Genomic DNA, 18,664 nt, shown 5'->3' with positions numbered 1-18,664 from the left:
GCCTCTCCTCGCTCCCCAACTCCGCGGCCTCCGCGCCTCCACGCCGTGCTGGGCCACCGCCTCGGCGAAGCTCGCCGTCTAGTCAAACGCGCCGAGAACCAGCCACCACTACATATGGTGGGTCGCCGACCTCGTGCGCTGGATGCCCCGAATGCCGGCGGCGAGTCGGAGGAGGTCGTAGAGCAGAGGAGAGGGGCGGGGCGGCGCTGCAGGGGCGGAGCGGGCGAGGGAGAGAGATCCGGTGCAGTTACTGCACGTGTAATTGTGCCGCTGACACGTGGGTCTTACGGCGCATGGGTCCACACGTCAACGGCGCAACTGCACGTGCAGTTAAGACCGTCCACAGCGATAGGAGGAAATGGAGGAGTAAATCTACTGTTTGACACTGTACATGCACTGTTTGGCACTGTAGACAGAAAGGGCGTGGGAAACGAGGCAAGAGCAAATTTGCTCTTGCTCTTGCCATCGTGGACAGCCTTACGGCACCGAATCCATCTCCACGGGAGAGACGGGCACGGAGCAGAGGAGGGGGCAGAAGGAAGAGACTGGAATGGGCTGGATTGGGCTCGCGGGATAGACAAAACGGTTTTGGGTTGGGCTCGGGCGAGAGCTGACGTGGATCCTACATGTACCGACGCGCTAGCGTCCAAGAGTGGGAAATCTGTAAAGATTTTTCTCTTCCGTGATTCTATAGTGTCAAAAGTAAAAATATTATTTGAAAAAATATTATTTATTATAATGATATAAAATAAAGATGTTACGAAGAGGTTTATAGTGGTATAAAGTTAAATTCGGCGGCGGTAGCAGTTCGGGCTCAAGACTCCTGAGATGGCCGGCGTGGAGCGCGACGTGGAGGCGCTGGACGGCGTGCGCTCCATCGTGCTGAAGCCGTCGGAGTCGCTCGATGAGTCCCGCTTCACCAGGATCGCCGGCGCCGACTTCAACGACCCCGGGCTCGGGCTCGAGGGCCTGCTCGGCTCCTTCGCGTCCACGGGGTTCCAGGCATCCAACCTCGGCGACGCCATCGACGTCCTCAACCAGATGGTACGGCGCCTGCTCCTCTCTTTATTTTCCTCCGGTGCGTTAGGTATTCACTGTAGCACCTACGCGAAGAGGATAGATAGATAGATTTCATGAAAGATTGTGAGAAACGGGGTCTGCATGTAGTGCGTTTTCTGTTGATTCCCGCAAATTAATGTTTAGAAGCCTGGAATTTGCCTCGGAGTGCCTGGAGGCTAAATTGTAAACAAGGTGAAGCTGATACTGTGATACATGTCCAGCTGTTACAATTTCAGTGATGCAGGTAAGTTATATTTGAGCACATTTGTGGTAACAGTAAAAGGACACAAGTATATTAGTATCAACCTTCAGGCATTGGCAGCTGTGCCGGTTGATTTATGCGGCTTGAAGTTTTGAACTAAATGGAGCAAATGGACAAAAGATGGCTAGGGAAGTTCCTGCTTTATTCTGGATTGCTTTCAAGAAAACATTTGTACATGTATTTTCTTTTGGAGTAAGCTAGAAGTACCTCTACACGAAATATCTTTTTAATCACAATATTTGCCTGGCACATTTTTATCATTTGCAGTTTTGTCGAGTTCGCTACTAATTGTAAGGTTCTGATAGTTGCTAATCTTCTCCTGTGCTTGACTACGCTATAGTTAGATTGGAGGTTGTCGCACGAGAAGCCTGGTGAAGATTGCGATGAAGCTGAACTTGACCCCAAATACAGAGAGTCTGTGAAGTGCAAGATATTTCTGGGCTTCACTTCAAACCTTGTGTCTTCTGGCATCCGGGATATAATCCGATTTCTAGCTCAGCGTCGCATGGTAAATTCTCCAAATTCTGTATTACACATGCAAATTTGTAATGGGAAGAAGTTATGTCCCTTTGTGAATTGGTCTACTTGAAGCATGCCTAGGCATATGTGTTCTGGTACGCACTACTACTAACATAACTGTCGGTACCTCTGGACTAGGGTACCCCCTCTTGCTGTGCCAAGACTCGTGTAGTTATCCGTAACTACGCCCTAAAGAGCTGAACAGTCGGACCCCTGGGGTCCGACTCCATCTCACCGGACCAACGGTCCCGGACCCGCTTTCTGCTCAGGACTGGGTCCGGTGTCACCATGTGTCCCGGAGAATGGAGCGCTCAGCCAAGACAGCCGGGGGCCCGGACCTCCCATCGGGTCCCGGACCCCCAAATACCATCCGGACCCCTCAGCGGGGAGGGAACAAACACCCCGCCTGGGGGGGGGTCCGGAAACGCCACGTGTCCGCAGGCGCAGGTACGCGCGCGCGGCTGCCAAGCTTCCTCGGAAAGACTTGCCCACCTACCGCATTCAATGCGGGAGATGTTAAGTGCGCTCTACCACAACAGAGCCCGAGGAGACTTTTGCCAGGCTGTACTGTTGGTCGCGCGTTACCAAGGTGCACAGTACAGCCGCCAGCGCCACTCACACCACGCGCGTCAGTCTGCTACGCCAGATAGACATGACAACTCGGCGACGGAGTATCATAACGCCTACGCGGTAGACCCAACAGTCTACGCCGCAACCTACACTACCTCAACGGGCGCCTCGCCGATGGGACAGGAGAAGACCCCCCTCGGTCAGAGAGTCTACTGGACGATGAAGCGTATCCGGCAAGAGATTCTCCATCACTATAGCACCATTAGTATCTATTTAGTATAGTATACATCCTTGTTGGACCCACCTGTTGGGGTCCAATGCCTGTGTACGCGTCCTCCTTGCTCTATAAAAGGGAGACGCCCGTTAGAGAAGAGGTCAGGTCCAAAAGAGGCCCAGCTGGGCAGAGGATAGATTCATTCATACTAAGTGCAATACACCACACAGTGGATGTAGGGTATTACGCTCCGGCGGCCCGAACCACTCTAAATCCATGTGTTCTTGCGTTCTTGCCCCCAAGCTAAATCGGCCTAATCGCTTGGCGCTTCCCCGAGTACTTCCCCTCGGGGAATAGGCGGGTGCGTTCCGCCACCCGGCTGTGGGTACCCCCAAAATCCCACGACAATAACTAAATGCATTGTGGTCTAATTCTAATGCCACTAACTTTTTGTACAAAAAATGGTTTTCTTCAGGTGGATGTTATTGTTACAACTGCTGGGGGTATAGAGGAGGATCTCATTAAATGTCTTGCACCAACTTATAGAGGTGATTTTTCTTTACCTGGAGCACTACTGCGGTCAAAAGGATTGAACCGGATAGGAAATCTGTTGGTGCCCAATGATAACTATTGCAAGTTTGAGAACTGGATCATGCCACTATTTGACCAGATGCTACTAGAACAATCTACCGAGGTAACTACTAGTTCTTAAGCTATGTAATATTTCTTTCATCTGAAACAAAGTTACCTGCTGATGATGGTTCTCATTTGCCATATACAATTGCTATTAGAGATGCTAGAAGTGTAATTTGATTATATGAATATGTTTTTGTCTTGCAGACTGTAGAATGTTTCTTGGGTGTAGACCTTTTTTATGAGTCTGACATGGAATAGATCACAATCTGGATCCAAAAGTTCTTCAAAAACTATTTGTCTAGCATGTCACTTAAAGAAAGATCAAAATATATTCTGACATTTGCTTGGCCTTGCTTGCAAAGCTTCCTTCGTTGCTGTCATTATACTTTTTCCTTGCTTTAGAGCAATGAATAGTGACTTTCGTGTTTCTCTTTCTTCTAGCAATATCTGTATGAACTTGAACAACCAGACAAGTGAGATCTTGCCAAACCAAATGTGTGAAGAATGAGCTATTAGTTTCTGCAGAAGTCGCTGAATATCAATACAGAGAAGGTTATACCTTGCTGGATATTTGATGTTTTAACTTCAAAGCAGCCTACATTTTCCACATCATTAATTTGTTGTAATAGCTTAACTGGTAGCTTTTGGGTATCAATGATGGATCCTGTACTTCTGGAAACATCTAGTCAACCATATTTATATGTCTTTGTATCAATTTATTGTTGCCTGCAGAATGTTTGGACACCGTCAAAGGTGATAGCTCGTCTTGGCAAAGAAATAAATGACAAAAGCTCCTATCTTTATTGGGCATACAAGGTAACATGCTTTTGACGTTACCTGTGTAATTTTAGGAAGTATTAAAAGAACTACAGGAATGGGAACTTGCCGATTCTATTTCCACTTCGACGTTGATCATCAATACCTTTCATAATATGTGACTCGTCTCATTAGATAATACTATAATTTTTGTAGATATTGCTAGTCAAAATTAGAAAATTTTCACTTAGACCAAACCTAGATGGACTTGTATTTGTGATCAGTGGAAGTGCCCTTTTTTGTTCCGTTGAATATGTTATACAAACTTTCATTGAATATCGTGCTTTTCTCATGTTTAAGTTCCTATTCTCACGCGCTGCTTTGTTGAGGTCACACTATGTTAACTCATTGAAACTTTGACCAGAATAATATTCCTGTGTATTGCCCGTCATTGACTGATGGATCACTTGGAGACATGCTGTTCTGTCATGCAGTCCGCAATCCTGGCCTTATTATTGACATTGTACAAGGTATATGATTCACTGCGCTTTCCTTGCCGTCGCTTTTGTGGCTAACATTGAACTCGAAATCTTTACAGATTCATGAATGGGGAAGCCATCCATGCAACGCCAAGGAAGACAGGGATAATAGTTCTTGGTGGAGGCCTTCCAAAGCATCATATATGCAATGCTAATATGTTCCGCAATGGAGCGGATTATGCAGTCTATATTAACACAGCCCAAGAGTTTGATGGTAGTGATTCAGGAGCACAGCCTGATGAAGCAGTTTCATGGGGAAAGATCAAGGGTTCAGCGAAACCTGTAAAGGTATAGGTTCCTTCATGAAGTTTGAGATGCTGTTGTTCTTATGTTTTGCATAAATCTAGTTAAACTTCCTTTGGTAGATATTATGCTGCACGCACAAACTCTTTGTTTGTCTTGTAATGAGGTCTATCTAAAGCAACAAAATGTCTAAATGATTTCGAACTGTCATTAATATCTAAAAACAAACTTACCTCAGTAAATGTAAAACTTATAACTGAGAATATTTTACACATGCATTTTGGGATCCAAATATGCAGCTATTTTAGTAACTGATGGATATGGATGATTATCTGACTGGTACCATTGTGGTTTCTCTGCTAATAAAAATAAATCATCATATTCGGATAGCATAGTCATGCACCAGATTCAGTTATTGGTCTAACAATCTGATCTGTTTAAAAATTTGTAAATCCAGGTGCATTGTGATGCGAGTATCGCTTTCCCGCTTCTTGTTGCTGCAACATTTTCACGTAAAGTTCACAGATCCAAATCAACAAACTGAATCTCTGGCACTGAGCTGTGGATCTCCAGCTGAATTTTGATGAACTCTCCAAATGATTGTTGATGTACGAGATCTGAACAACTATGGATTACGCACGAGGTTGTTGACTTGGCTTGACAGTGCCATCATTCTTCCATGTACACTTATACTGTCGCTGTTAGCACAATCTTTACTTGCAATTGCACTTACAATCCAGATGTCGCTGTCAGTAATTGCCAATTGCCATGCATGATTCTGTGCTGAGCAGCACGTAATCCTTTCGAGATTAAGGCTCATGCTCGTATACAACTCCATTTTTCGCAACAATGTTAGCCTTCATGTAAAGACTGCAACAAGTTATGCTCATGCCCATTCTTTAAGAAACATCAGCAAGTTGAGCGGCACTCCATGCCCATTCGGAAAAATTCCCCGTATGGCCCTGGAAAACTGAAACTCCCTAACAACTTAATCGTAAAACCTCATCTTTTGAGCCTTGCAAGTACCTTTTGTACTCATCTTGCTTTTTTTAAACTAAGTTGCAGGTGAACTGAAAATTGTGTTTGGCCAATTCTATCCCATTGATCCCGACGTGGGAGAGGAGTAGATCCTTGTGATTGCGATGGCGCCTTTGAGCGAGATGCTATTGATTTTGCGCTTTTATCTTTTTATCCGATGCGTAACTCGTATTTTGGGAGAGCATGATGAAACACTAAACTTTAATTTCATGTCTAATTTATGTCATTCGTGAGCCCAAGGCTTGTAAGTTGTAATGGAAGCTTAAACTTTTTAATTTCAGATTTGAACCCTCCTGTGAACTCGTAATATTTAGTTGTTAAACTTTTAAATATTTAAAATTATTCTTTGTGGTTCATTGGTGATGTATCTTTTGTAAAAGGTGTGTGTGAATGATCTTGGACATGCAATAGAGCGCATACCGGGACTACCATGTTTTATATCATTTTAAGCGAATGTCATATCAGTTGTCGGAGTCTCTAGATATGTGGCATGTGGCATGTCATATCAGTTTGTAAAAGGTGTGTGTCGAATGTCATATCAGTTTCATGTTTTATAGCATGTGGCATATCCTTAGACGAACGTGTGATAACTCTCATCTTAAAAATGATGATCGTCGGTTTGCTTAAAGCAGTGTTAAATTGGACGGTTCTTCTTGCACACTCTAGTGCTCACCGTTTGCGATGCTGCCTAAGGCTGGAGGTCTTCGGCTGCCGCATCAGCGACGACGACAAGATCAGCCCATATGCGGAGTCGGTGTTCGCGGAGGGGTGGTGAGATCGAGTTTTTGAAGATTCAGTATATAGTTAGTAGCACAAGTTTACATGAAGCTTGTCACATAGTAGCACAAAAACAAGGATGACGTACACAAGGTATGCTGTCGAGGAAAATAGACGCAAGTAATGAAGCACAACCATGTTCATTCAGGGCCATTCATCCATCAAGCAACAGCCGGAGTTCTTCCTAACGACGACATGGCCATCTGTTTTTTGAATCTCATGTGCCATTCTTGCAAATAAAACTGTTCTGCATGTTGAAGCCAGCCTGCCACAACATCCTTACAGCATTTTCCCCTTTATTATAATTGTAAGGGAGTTTTCAAGCAGTTGTCTAATGCAAGGAATATACAAAGATAAAACATGAGTTTAAAAAAACAAATAGGATTGGAACATGATGACTGCTTGAGCTGCATTGGAAACAGTACCACACAAAGCTCCAACAATCAAGCATATTTATAGCATTACATCATGCTGCAGTTTCATGGTTTCTAAAAGCTTTGAATAAATATCAGCTGCATTTCTGGAAATTCTTCAAATAAAGCAGTTCTTCATATGAAATTTTGATGGATGCAAATTCTGCTTGACAATCTCCACATCAAAACACAGAATAGCAGTCCACTTCAAACCTAAGGTATGGGAAGACAGATTTAAGAGCCATCAAGCAACTAGGGACTTTAGGCTCCCCATATCCAGCCGTGTCTTGAAAGAAATTTGGACTTCATACTGAGCCCCAGGAATACGCAAACGTTTTAACCAGAACAACTTCTTGTGCAGCTCATGCATTTCGGCTTTCTGTTCCACAAACTGTTTCTTGACATGCATTGAAAATTGTTCCCTGGACTTCTTGTCAATATGAGGGGACCGCAACACAGTAAATAAAGCTCGGGATTCAGGCAGTCCAACCTTCTTTGTGTATGGCAACAGCCCTGAGACTTTGTTGCTTTGGCTCGTAAAAGACTTCATCACTACACGTATCTTTGCAGCCATGACTCCACAGCAAAGCACAACTTTTGTCACTGTTTGCAAATACCCTGACACCTGGAAATGGTTAAAAAAAATCATCATGAAACAAATTGGCGGGAGCAACAAAAAAATAAAGCCGATTATAAAACTGCTTCGCTGTTGACATGGGTAAGAAATTTACGATGCTGAGCATGCATATCTACTAGAAACAAGGTGCAAAAACAACATGAAAGGAAACATAAATACAGTACTTCTAGCAAAAGATTCAACACAAGGATTACAGCAAATATATTAATATGCAATATGATGCTCAGTCACGCAATACAAAACTAAATTTGGAACACTCCAACAGGGCTATCTAGTATATGTTTTGGAGAATTACAATTTGTGAAGTGATTGAACCCATTACAAATTTTCTATTGTGATAACCGACAAAGACAATAAAACCAGAAAAGATCATTCTTCTTGTTTTTTGCTCCGAGGGTTCGATAAATTATAATCAAAGATCAAATATATGCATGCCAACAAAATAACTAGTGAGCGCACATGGCTTCAGTCGATACAGGGGTGGTCGGTAATAAAGCTACAACAACACATTTTCATTCTGATGCGCTGATGTTCCTGCATATTCATGAAAAGAAAAACACATTTCTTTCTCTATGGAAGTAAGTAAATGAACATATTAGGAAAGACAACCCATTGAAAGACAGCTGCTCTATTGCAATTAGTAGAAGACCTGAAATATTCGATGCACTAGGAGCTCTCACTGCACCAAGAATTGCAACAACATAATTAACAGCTGTTGAAGCTGCATCAACTCTCATCACCACGGCTAGAATTTAAAAAGTAACATTCCATGAAAGTCCATCCTGTTATAGTCTAAGCAGCACGGATGCGAATAAGCGGATACAGCAATTTATCAGAAAACACGATACGAGGATACGTTTTACTATTTTTTAATAAAATAAATAATAATGCAAATTAAAATTGTGAAAGTGTAAAATTTGAGCAATCACTAAATAAAAGTTCCAATACAGATAAATAGCAGGCAACATTGGAGCCGTGATGTCGGTCATGGCCTCAGAACGTATGCTACCACTAGTGCTAGCACTAGCACTGCTCGATGCTGTCATCTACCCCTCAAGAAATCAAGAACAAGTCTCTAGATCAGAATGGGAATCAGAATGGGAAGGATGAAATCAAAGAGGAAAAGAAATGGACAGGGGAAAAAATAAAGAGTGCTGCGCTGGAGGTGGTGGCTCGTCGTGGGCGGGCGGACGGCCGCCGGCGGCGGCCGCGCGGCGCTCGTGCTGCTGCGACGGTGGTCGGCGCTCCTTGCCGGTGGCTCGTCGCCGGCAAGCTGCGGTGCTCATGCGGGCGCCGGCCGGCTGCTGCGTGTGTGGTGTGTGCGGCGCTCTAGATTGGGCCATCGGGAACGGGGAGGAGGAAATTAGAGAGGACAGCAAGAACAGGAAAGGGGAACTCACCGGAGATTGCAGCCAGCGCTCCTCCTTGCCGGCGGGTGGCGGCTCGTCGCCGGTGACGGCAAGCGGCGGCGCTCGTGCGGGCGGGCGCGCCTGGTCGGGCTCGGGCAGCGCCTGCGTGCGTCCGTGGAGTGCTGGCCGTGGGGGGCTAGGGCAGGAGGGGTTATGGGAAATGAGGCTGAAGTGTTTCGTGGGCTGGGCCGTGTCCCAAAAGTGTGCAGATACATGTCCGGCCCACGTATCCATTTATTCATAATTTTTCTTTTTCTCCGATACTCCACGGACGTATCGGCGCCGTATCCGTGAGCCGGCGAGAGAAAGTAGCCGAGGGAAAACAGCCGATGTAGGATGGTGCAAAGTGAATGCAGATGCGGCGTTCCAGCCTGTTCCCGCGATGGGAAAGGGGGGCGTGGTGTTAAGGGATGCAGGTGGCAGAATACTGGCAGCAACGGCGAAAAGCTACTCGCATGTCCCCGAATACCTGATGCCTTGACAGCTGAAAGCGATGGCTGCGAGAGACGGTCTCATTTTGGCAGCAACGCATGGATATGAGCAGGTGCACATGGAGATGGATAACCTTACCTTGGTTAGTCTGTTGCAGTCGGACATGAGCGGGCTTAGCACGGCGGCTGGCCTTTGGCAGGAGATTCAAGAGCTTAGCAGGAGCTTTGTGAACTTTAAAATTTCATTTGTGCATCGGGAAAGCAATGAGGCAGCTTATGGATGTGCGGGCTTCACCTCAGAGTCGAACCCAGATGTTTTTTTGGTTACACTCATTCCCATCTTGCCTGGAGAGAGTAACAGAAACAGAAACTGATTGTCCTCCTGTGATTCCTATATAATAAAGCTCTCGAATTGTCTCAAAAAAAAATGACGATCGACGAACAGAAGCTGGCACAGACTCGTGTAGGTCCTCTACTCAAACTTTCCATCGGACGACGTGGTCGTCGGAACGGACGCCGTACGTCGTCGTCGCGCAGGGCGCTCGTCGGGACGCGATTGGGCGGCGGCGCAAGCTTTGCCAGCCGCGCAGTACGTGACGTGACGCTGCCACGCTGGTGAAACAATGGCTTCCAACCTAACAGCAGTTGGGGTGAGCCAATCCTCCAGCAGCTTTCCCTGTGAGCCAGCAAGGCGCGACGGTACAAATAATCATTGGTACGCTTTGTACCAGCCACGGTCCGCGCGGGGCGCGGCGGCAAGGAGCAAACAGCGACTACGAAATAGTACCCATCTCTGAAAAAGCCAGGAAAAATACATGGTATGAGCTGATTGAAGACGTGCCACACTGCTTTGCTAGTCGCCACGAAAGAGCAGATGCTGTAGAGGCTGCTGCAGCTGCACCGGCTGATTTTTGTATTGTTCGTAGCAAGTACGCATAACATGCTGCTGACTTTTTTTTAAAAGGAAAGTGTTGAGTTTCTAAGGATAAGCTCTAACAAACCTTCGTTTCCTTTTACATCGGAATCGTTGAGGGCACGTGGGTCTTTTGCCTGGCATCTCGGTGTTCATGTTCGATGCAAACCGTGCAAACTCTAATTCGGGACAAACAAAGAAAGTCAGATGGATGGATTTGCAAAGATGTGATTACCCAATCTAAGAACGGGCGGATAATTATGAAATTAACAAATCTCTCATGTACCTTGGATATTGATCTGGTGATCTAAATTGGAGTTTGCACAGTTTGCACGGCGAGATTGATTTGCACCTGATATGTTCTTAAGATATAGTGAATGGTAATGTGACGTCTGATATAATAAATTTATATGATGACGTGGATAGCTTGCATGTTTAGAAAAATTGAGTTAATAACTTTAGTGGATGACATATATTGATAAAGTACTATAAAAAATAAAATAAAACGGTTTTCGAACGAAACAAATATCATGCTCATCATCATCATCAATCCCCGCCGCCAGCAAAACACAGTTGGGCCCCGCGGAAAATGGGCCCCCGCACCGGTGCCCCAGGAGCCGGGCCCACGTCTCGGAGGGAGAGGGAGGGAAGGAAGGAAGGCCGAACCGCCGAAGGCGTGGGTGGGGCTGGGCGCCACGGCGAGGCGAGGCGACGCGCTGCGAGGATGCGAGCGACGGCGGGCGCTTGAGCAGTTCGCCACCTACCCTCCTCCCTTCTCTTCTCTCCCAGACTTCCCCGCCTCCGCCATCTCCTTCTCCACCAGCCACCCCCCGGCCTCCCCTCCACCAATTCCACACAAAACACACGGGGAAATCAATCGCGACCAAAAACCCGCGGTTCCCTCTGCGCCCCCCTCCCTCCGCGGAGGAGACGAGAAGACCCGACGATTGTTCGCCTCCGGCCCCTCCCCTCGCTCCCTTCGCCTCCCTCGCCAGGAGATCCGATCGGTCGAGGGCTCGCCGGGAGGAAGAAGCGCGCGCGGATAGATACGCAAGCGAACAAATAAAGGGATCCTGCAGAGGGCCGCGACAGGTGCGCACGTCACGATCCCTCCCCTCCCCTCTCCCGGTTCCCCTGGGTCTCCCGTAGCTCTCTCTTCCGGATCACGCGCGCTGGCTCTGGCCGTTCCGTTTGTTTCCCGGTAGGTTTGCCCGTCTGTTTGTTCGATTCGATCGCTGGGAATCAAGATTACGCCGGTGGCGCATGTGTTTCAGTCCTACCTCGGATTGGGCAGCCATGGCCTGCGCGGCCGCTAGCGTCCGCCCGGCCGCCGTCGGTTACGGGCGCGTGTTTCAACCTCTGTCTGTCCGTTCCGGCGCCCTTGGTTTCGTCATGGCCGCCGCCGTGTACAAGTTCGGCGCGTTTCAGGAATGCATTGCTCATCAATTTCCACACACACACACACACACAAAAAGAGTAGTATCTAGGTGCATACATATCCAGAGCAGGTTGCGTAGATAGAAAATCAATCATGGGAGTTGGTTGGTAACCAAAACGCTCATAACACTTTCGCAAGAAACACTGCTAACAAAACCAGGATTCTGCTCTGTGCTCTCATAGGATAGGCGTGTCCTCGTTTGGCAGTCAAACCAACGAAGGGAATCCGCGGAGGTCCTTGCCCCTGCATAGTGCATAGTCTGACGTCACGCGTGCATGCCGTGGCAGCCCTGCATTGGCCGGAGTCCCCCAGCTGGCCCTTCGTGGGGCCGTGCCATCCTCGTCCCTTCTCCGTGCGCCGCCGGGCGCCTAATTTCGGGCAGACGTCGCCGTCGGTGATGGAAAATAGCCCGCGTTCTCAGCTAGCAGTCAGCACCCCGGGGCCGCCTCCGCTCCTTGTGAAGTCTGAAGAGCACTCTGGCTGGCAGCGTTCGGTAATCAGGGCTGCTCGGAGGAACAGGAACCCCATGAATTTCGTGGAGGCGGGGAAATGCCATGATTGGTCGGTCCCTACCGGAATCTGGAGATTCTGCGGCTGCTAACTGCACGGGGATGGGATCTGAGGCCAATGGAAGCTTCTCTGACAGACTGACAACGTGCACATCGACGGGCCGGGGGCTCCGCTCCTCCACCTCGTGCACGCAGCGCACGCCCTGACCAGCCGCGCACCGAAGAGCGAAGATCCCCCGGATTCTGCCGGTCTCCATGCCGGGCTGGCTCCCTTTGACCTGTCTCTTCTCTTCTCGGAGCAAGCAAATCTGTCACATGGCCGAGTATCATGCCAGGAGAACAGAGCCATGCCCGGCCTTAATTAGCATCCCCAGATCTCCTAGGAAGGGATGCTTCCGGTACTGCACCATGGGCTAATCAATTGCTGCTCTGCTGCTTCCCTTCCAGTTTCGAGTAGTTAATTTGTGATGCTACTAGTACGGGGTTAAGGTACCAGTTACCATGTCGACTTTGAGTACCTTGGTGAGTGTACTACGGCTGGATTGGCGTCTGCCGCCCCCCTCTGGATGAACACCAGTCTAGAAAGCAACACTGGCACACCCCATATTGGTGCGTGCCACTAGCTCACTACACGCTGATGTGACTGGCTGACGAGTAGCGAGCGAGTCATTGACCAACCACCTACTAATGCGTACTAGGCAGACTGGCCTCAGATTATAAAAAAACAGCTGTGGCTGATGGTTGGTGCTAATTTGTTACGAGAGAATTGTACTGCTGAATGACTGTCAGTTGGTGGTTGATACTAATTTAGTATGAGAAAATAGTACTTCTGGCTGGTTGGCTGATAAGCCAAGCGAATACAGCTAGGTGGCTGCGGACCTACTACTGTACTTGAAGCTGCCTTCTTGCGATGCAACTAATCTAAGCCGACCACCTAAGCGGAAGCACCAATGATTTCGCACAGGTAACCCTCCTTTTTGTTGCACGGTAGCATTCACACATCACGTGCGCTCAGAACAGCCAAGTCCACGATCGATTCTTGCAGGGATGCACGAACCATCTCGCCGCTTGTGAGGAACTGATCATGAGATGAACAGTCGACTAACTTCCATTCGATTCGCGCACGCTCCAAACGGGGCACCGCACCACTGCACCTTGTGTTTTCTTTTTGATCCACACTGACACACGTCGCGTGACCCGCATTAATGCCCGAGCTCGCCGGCCCTCCGAGTTGCAGCCGCTCCGCTCCATCCGCCGCGGCAATGTCAACGCCCCCCGCCCAGCCGAGCGAGCTCAGCACGTGCGCGCGTGAACCCTGAGGCCAGGGAGAGGCATCGAGATTCACAGCATATCTAGGGATCGCCCGCGGTGACCGCTCGCTCATGGGCTCATGGCTGCTTCCGCACCAGCAGGGAAGCCGCCGGCCGCCGTCGGCGGGGAGGGGAAGGAGATGTCGGACGGCGCGGGTTCCCGGATGGGCGTCGCCGGCGCGCTGAGCCTCTCGGTCACCTCGTCCGTGGCCATCGTCATCTGCAACAAGTACCTCATCAGCACCCTCGGCTTCTTCTTCGGTGAGCACGCGTGCTTTCGGAGCTTCGGAACTCTTTGTCGGTTGCTGTTTTCGTGCTTTCACCTCAAGTTTCTGAATGTTTCTCATTCTCCGTGTGACGGATGTATGTAATGCAGCGACGACGCTGACGAGCTGGCACCTGATGGTCACCTTCTTCACGCTGTACGTCGCGCAGCGGCTGCGCTTCTTCGAGCCCAAGCCTATCGACGCGCGGACCGTCATCTCCTTCGGCTTGCTCAATGGCATCTCCATTGGCCTTCTCAACCTCTGCCTCGGATTCAACTCTGTTGGCTTCTACCAGGCAAGCATGCACCCGACTAAACTACAATTTGCTGAAACCATGCATAGTGCTTGCCTTCTCGCCTCTGAATGTACCGTTGACTGTTTCTTGCACGCAACAGATGACCAAGCTGGCCATCATACCCTTCACCGTCGTCTTGGAAACCATCTTTCTGAACAAGAAGTTCAGGTCGTCCTCCAATTACTTGACACCATACATCCATTTTGGCACAATTTGTACGCTGTTCCTGTACAAGTTTTGAGTTGTTGCAAAGATGACCTTCTCTCATGCTTTGACAATCTTGAACCTTTCAGCCAGAGCATCAAGGCCTCCCTCATGGTCCTGCTCGTGGGAGTCGGCATCGCGTCGGTCACTGACCTCCAGCTCAATCTCCTCGGCTCCATCATCGCCGCGCTCACCATCGCCGCGACATGCGTCGGACAGATTGTATCCTTTTGACTCCTTGTGCTTACTGTTTTCACATGAACTCGAGCGTGTATCCACACCCTAGATTGTCGTCCTTAACCCTGGTGTTGAACAAAGCTGACCAACCAAATCCAGAGGAGGCTGAAGGTGTCCTCGACGCAGCTGCTGTACCAGTCGTCGCCGTACCAGTCCGCCGTGCTCCTCGTCACCGGCCCGTTCGTCGACAAGCTCCTAACCAAGCGCGACGTCTTCGCCTTCAACTACACCGTCGAGGTCGTGGTAAGTAGCAGCTGTAGCTCATTGCTGTCGTCGGAGACCCAACACGCCTCTCATGAACCCTGAAGAGACCGGCACCAGCTATTCAGCTGCGAGTTGTATAAACTGACCAATAATAATCGTGCCGCTACGCAGGCGTTCATCGCGCTGTCGTGCTCGATCGCGGTGTGTGTCAACTTCAGCACGTTCCTGGTGATCGGCACGACGTCCCCCGTGACGTACCAGGTGCTGGGCCACCTCAAGACGTGCCTGGTGCTCTCCTTCGGCTACATCATCCTCAAGGACCCCTTCAGCGCCCGGAACGTGGCCGGCATCCTCATCGCCATCTTCGGCATGGGCCTCTACTCCTACTACTCCGTCGCCGAGAGCCGGAAGAAGACCGAGGCCGCCATCTCGCTCCCGGTCGCCGCGCAGGTAACTCTAGTTGAGCGCGTCAGTCACATTGTAAAATTTCGTCTGTGAAACTGTAAAAAAAATTCGGGAGGGACAGCCTAGAGATGACGGTGGCTTGGATGTCATGCTGCAGATGATTGAGAAGGACTCGGCGCCGCTCCTCGGCGCCAAGGGCTCGCCGCGGCCGGAGAACAAGAGCGAGGATAGCTTCGACTACATGCCGAGGACGGCGAAGAGCGCGTTCACCGGCCGGTGAGGGTACGCACCGGCAGTCCGGCACCGGCCTTATTTTCTACTAGAAGAGTGGTGGTAGACGACGAGCAGCACGATGAAAGATGTGTCGGCGGCGGCCAAGTGAAGTTCCGATTCGGATCCTGATCATTTTGCGAATTTCTCCTCATAGGGTGATGATGTATGAGTTTGGTGGAGCCTAGATGAGAGAACACGGGTGCGTTGCGTTGTTTCCCGAGCGTGAAAAGGTGGATTGGACTTGGTGATAGTGCAAGATGTGCAAAATCTTTTAGATATAAACGCCAAAAGAAAAAGAGGAAAATGTAAGGTCACGTTTGTTCGCTGTCACACCTTGAAACGCTGCAGGTAATATTTTTTCTTTTTGAGGTACCGCTGCAGGTATTAACTTTTTTTTTTTGAGTGGGCTGCAGGTATTAACTGAGAGACACTGGATTAGTAACTTTATGGAGGCCTTTTTAAAAAGGCCCGGCCCAGCGGTTTTGTAGCAGGCCTGTGTTGCCCATTGGCTCTGAAAACTTTATGGAGCCAGAGGGTCCGGTTTATGGGCCGGGGCCATTTCCCATAATCCCCTGTGGCCCTACGCTCAAAGTGCGTTTAATTAGTGGCTATGCTATAAACCTCTCCAGAGAAAGAAAAGTTAGAGAAAAAGGAACATGCAGTGTCACTGACGCTTGTTTTTTTGTGAGACACGGATAGGCAGCTGGCCACACCATGTCCTCAATATGTCGACATCGATGAAGTGAAGAGCATCGTATTCATTACCATCCCTCCCAGCTAGTGGCGTAGCAGCGCGTATCTGGAGCCGGGGAGCCGAGGTTCCGGTCCGGGGGTATCGGAGGCGAGAGCATCAGCGCTCACTGCCTCGGCCACCAGATAACGCGACGCGCGAGGGACGAAGGGGCCGATCGATTCCTGGTCAGCGTGAGGATAACCCTTCGTGCTCCGACGGAGCAGAGGCTTCAGAGCGCAAGGCGCCGGTCGGCGAGGAGGGCCGCTGGTGTGCCATGTGCAGGCAGCCCGGCCCGGCAGGTCCAGCGAGGCGGGAGACGTCAGGTGTACATGTACTAGTGCAAACAAAGAAGAGGTCTCTTCGGCCGCCAGTGCCAGGCTGCCAGCCCATCCTCATCCTGTGGGCACGCGGGGTGTACGCGGCGGGCGACAGCGCCAGCCAGCCACCCCGGTCCAGCTTTACGTCGCCGCCGCCGCCTCGAGCGAGAAAGGGAAGGGAAGGCTGATGGTTGGCAAGCGGGGGACGCGGGTCGGCTGGAGCCGCCCTCACAGTACAGATGTACAGGCACACCGCACACCACACGAGGCCCCGAGCCGTGGCCAGGTGGCCTCGCAGGTCACGCCGTGGCGTACGGTTTCCTTGCTCGTCCCAAGATTTTCTTTTTTGTTTAGACCGGCAAAGCTACGAAATTCACTCACGTGTCGCGTGCGGCGTCACGTGACGGGGGTTGCGCCGTACAAACACCCATCGATTAGGGGGAGGGTCCTGATCCATCGGGGCCTCGATTGGTTGGTGCGCTAGAATTCTAGCGTGCTTCATCTAGTTTTCGCATGAAAGATCAAATAAAGTTTATTTGTAAATTTTTTTAGAAATGGATATAATTTTTTTGTGAAGAATCTAATGACCATAATTAATCGATGATTCATTACATTGGTGCTACAGTGACCATCCTCTAATCGCGTGGTCAAAGATCTCATTAGATTCTTCAGGGTCACTAGCGCGGGGTTGTTAAATTGGTTTTGTAAACTGGTTTTGTTTGACACCGTAATTAGCAGTCAAAATTTCACTATTTATTAGCACACTGCGAACCAAACAGGACCTAGAATTCAAAAGGCAAAGCCAAGGAGGCCGTGGTCAGGTGGAGGGGGACAGGGCGCCGCACGAGCTCGTGCCAGCCACAAAGCCACCTCCTGGTGCATGGTGCAGTTACATGTGGCAGGGCCGTGCACGTAGATAAAGATGCGGCTCCCTGTACGGCTGTACCTACACAACATGCTGCTGGCAAAACGTGCCTACGTGTGCGTCGCCTAGCAGCTAGCTACACGGTGCGGTGTACGTTTCCTAGCTACTTTCTCCTTCCGAGTTCCGACTTCCGTCGGTGCAACATTTTGCCACGTGGTGCGGGGTCGACGACACGGCTCAGCTGCTGCACCGCGCTCCGACGAAAGGACGCCACAGCAAAAGGGTTTTGCCGGTCAACCTGCTAACGGTTTGGGTTAAAACCGGTTTTAGTGGTTTGGATTTTGTGTTGGTTCTAATTCAATTTGGTGGGAAATAGTTTCTTTAGCAATCAATCCGGTTTGGTTTGGTTTGGTTTTACAAGAGAAACGGTTTGCTTTGGTTTGGAATATTAACAAGCGGCTGTTCTCTTGACGTCAGGTCCACGTATAGGTCTAGCCACACTATTTTGCACAGACTAGCTGCCAGTCATATTGAGTCATCTCTAAAAATTTCAGTCAATTTTAATAAAATTTTATAGTGTGAACGCGAGGTTTTATTTCTAGGATCCAGCTCTTGACATGGGCCCACGTGTTGGTTTAGACGTACAGCTTTGCACAGAGTAACTGTCGATCATAATAAGTCATCTCCAACAAATTTCAGTCAATTTCGATAAAATTTTGTGGTGTGAACGTGAGGTTTTATTTCAGGGTCCGGCTCTTGACGTGGGGCTCACATATAGGTTTAGCCGCACCGCTTTGCATAGAGTAGCTGACAGTCATAATAAGTCATCTCCAACAAATTTCAGTTATAAAATTTTATGGTGTGAACGCGAGGTTTTATTTTTAGGGTCCAGTTCTTAACGCGGGATCCATATTTATATATATAGTTATACTATTTTGGATAGAGTATCTATTTCAACATAACCTTTTTTTTCACGAACGTTCAACCTAACCTTCTAGCGGACCTAAATGAGGTAGCGTGGTTTGGTTTTTATATGCTATGGGGTGGTTTGGATTGGATTATATTATCATATTTAATGTAAGTGGTTTGGTGCGGTTTTGGTTTGGATCTCAAACCACTGTCACCTTGATTTGCCGGAGGTCAAGGTCTTCCTCCTGCTACTTTCCTGCTTGTAATAAAAAGCAAACCAGCG

General features: G+C 49.0%; 2 protein-coding genes across 4 annotated transcripts; both read left to right on the top strand.

Moving 5' to 3' along the window:
* Positions 1-424: 424 nt before the first annotated feature.
* Positions 425-5,596, top strand: LOC120691900 (deoxyhypusine synthase-like). 2 transcript variants are annotated; one of them, XR_005682402.1, is made up of 7 exons: positions 425-1,044; positions 1,662-1,829; positions 3,100-3,318; positions 3,993-4,076; positions 4,441-4,546; positions 4,615-4,843; positions 5,256-5,596. XR_005682402.1 is itself a non-coding variant. In XM_039975103.1 (7 exons), the coding sequence occupies exons 1-7, from the start codon at positions 829-831 to the stop codon at positions 5,340-5,342; spliced, it is 1,116 nt and encodes a 371-aa protein (XP_039831037.1). In that variant the 5' UTR covers positions 425-828; the 3' UTR covers positions 5,343-5,596. The 2 variants fall into 2 exon arrangements, 1 of the variants encoding a protein (XP_039831037.1); XM_039975103.1 differs by having other exon boundaries at positions 4,441-4,550; positions 4,612-4,843.
* A 5,492-nt stretch (positions 5,597-11,088) lies between these two features.
* Positions 11,089-15,929, top strand: LOC120690776 (UDP-xylose transporter 1-like). Of its 2 annotated transcripts, none has more exons than XM_039973582.1 (8): positions 11,089-11,508; positions 13,773-13,934; positions 14,050-14,234; positions 14,335-14,402; positions 14,528-14,660; positions 14,757-14,918; positions 15,051-15,329; positions 15,442-15,929. In XM_039973582.1, the coding sequence occupies exons 2-8, from the start codon at positions 13,814-13,816 to the stop codon at positions 15,562-15,564; spliced, it is 1,071 nt and encodes a 356-aa protein (XP_039829516.1). In that variant the 5' UTR covers positions 11,089-11,508; positions 13,773-13,813; the 3' UTR covers positions 15,565-15,929. The 2 variants fall into 2 exon arrangements, with proteins under 2 accessions (XP_039829516.1, XP_039829515.1); XM_039973581.1 differs by having other exon boundaries at positions 11,097-11,508; positions 13,776-13,934.
* Positions 15,930-18,664: the final 2,735 nt, after the last annotated feature.

Source organism: Panicum virgatum, chromosome 9N (assembly GCF_016808335.1).
Source record: "Panicum virgatum strain AP13 chromosome 9N, P.virgatum_v5, whole genome shotgun sequence".
In the NCBI taxonomy this organism is placed as follows: Eukaryota; Viridiplantae; Streptophyta; class Magnoliopsida; order Poales; family Poaceae; genus Panicum; species Panicum virgatum.
This window is presented reverse-complemented; position numbering and strand designations above follow the sequence as displayed.

Excerpts from the sequence above, each read along its gene's own strand:
- LOC120691900 (XM_039975103.1), top strand. The coding sequence starts at position 829 with ATGGCCGGCGTGGAGCGCGACGTGGAGGCGCTGGACGGCGTGCGCTCC. Across the intron at positions 1,045-1,661 it reads TCGACGTCCTCAACCAGATG|TTAGATTGGAGGTTGTCGCA; the intron begins GTACGGCGCCTG and ends ACTACGCTATAG. Across the intron at positions 4,551-4,611 it reads ATTGACATTGTACAAGGTAT|CAGATTCATGAATGGGGAAG; the intron begins ATGATTCACTGC and ends TCGAAATCTTTA.
- LOC120690776 (XM_039973582.1), top strand. The coding sequence starts at position 13,814 with ATGTCGGACGGCGCGGGTTCCCGGATGGGCGTCGCCGGCGCGCTGAGC. Across the intron at positions 14,661-14,756 it reads CGACATGCGTCGGACAGATT|CTGACCAACCAAATCCAGAG; the intron begins GTATCCTTTTGA and ends TGTTGAACAAAG. Across the intron at positions 14,919-15,050 it reads ACTACACCGTCGAGGTCGTG|GCGTTCATCGCGCTGTCGTG; the intron begins GTAAGTAGCAGC and ends GCCGCTACGCAG.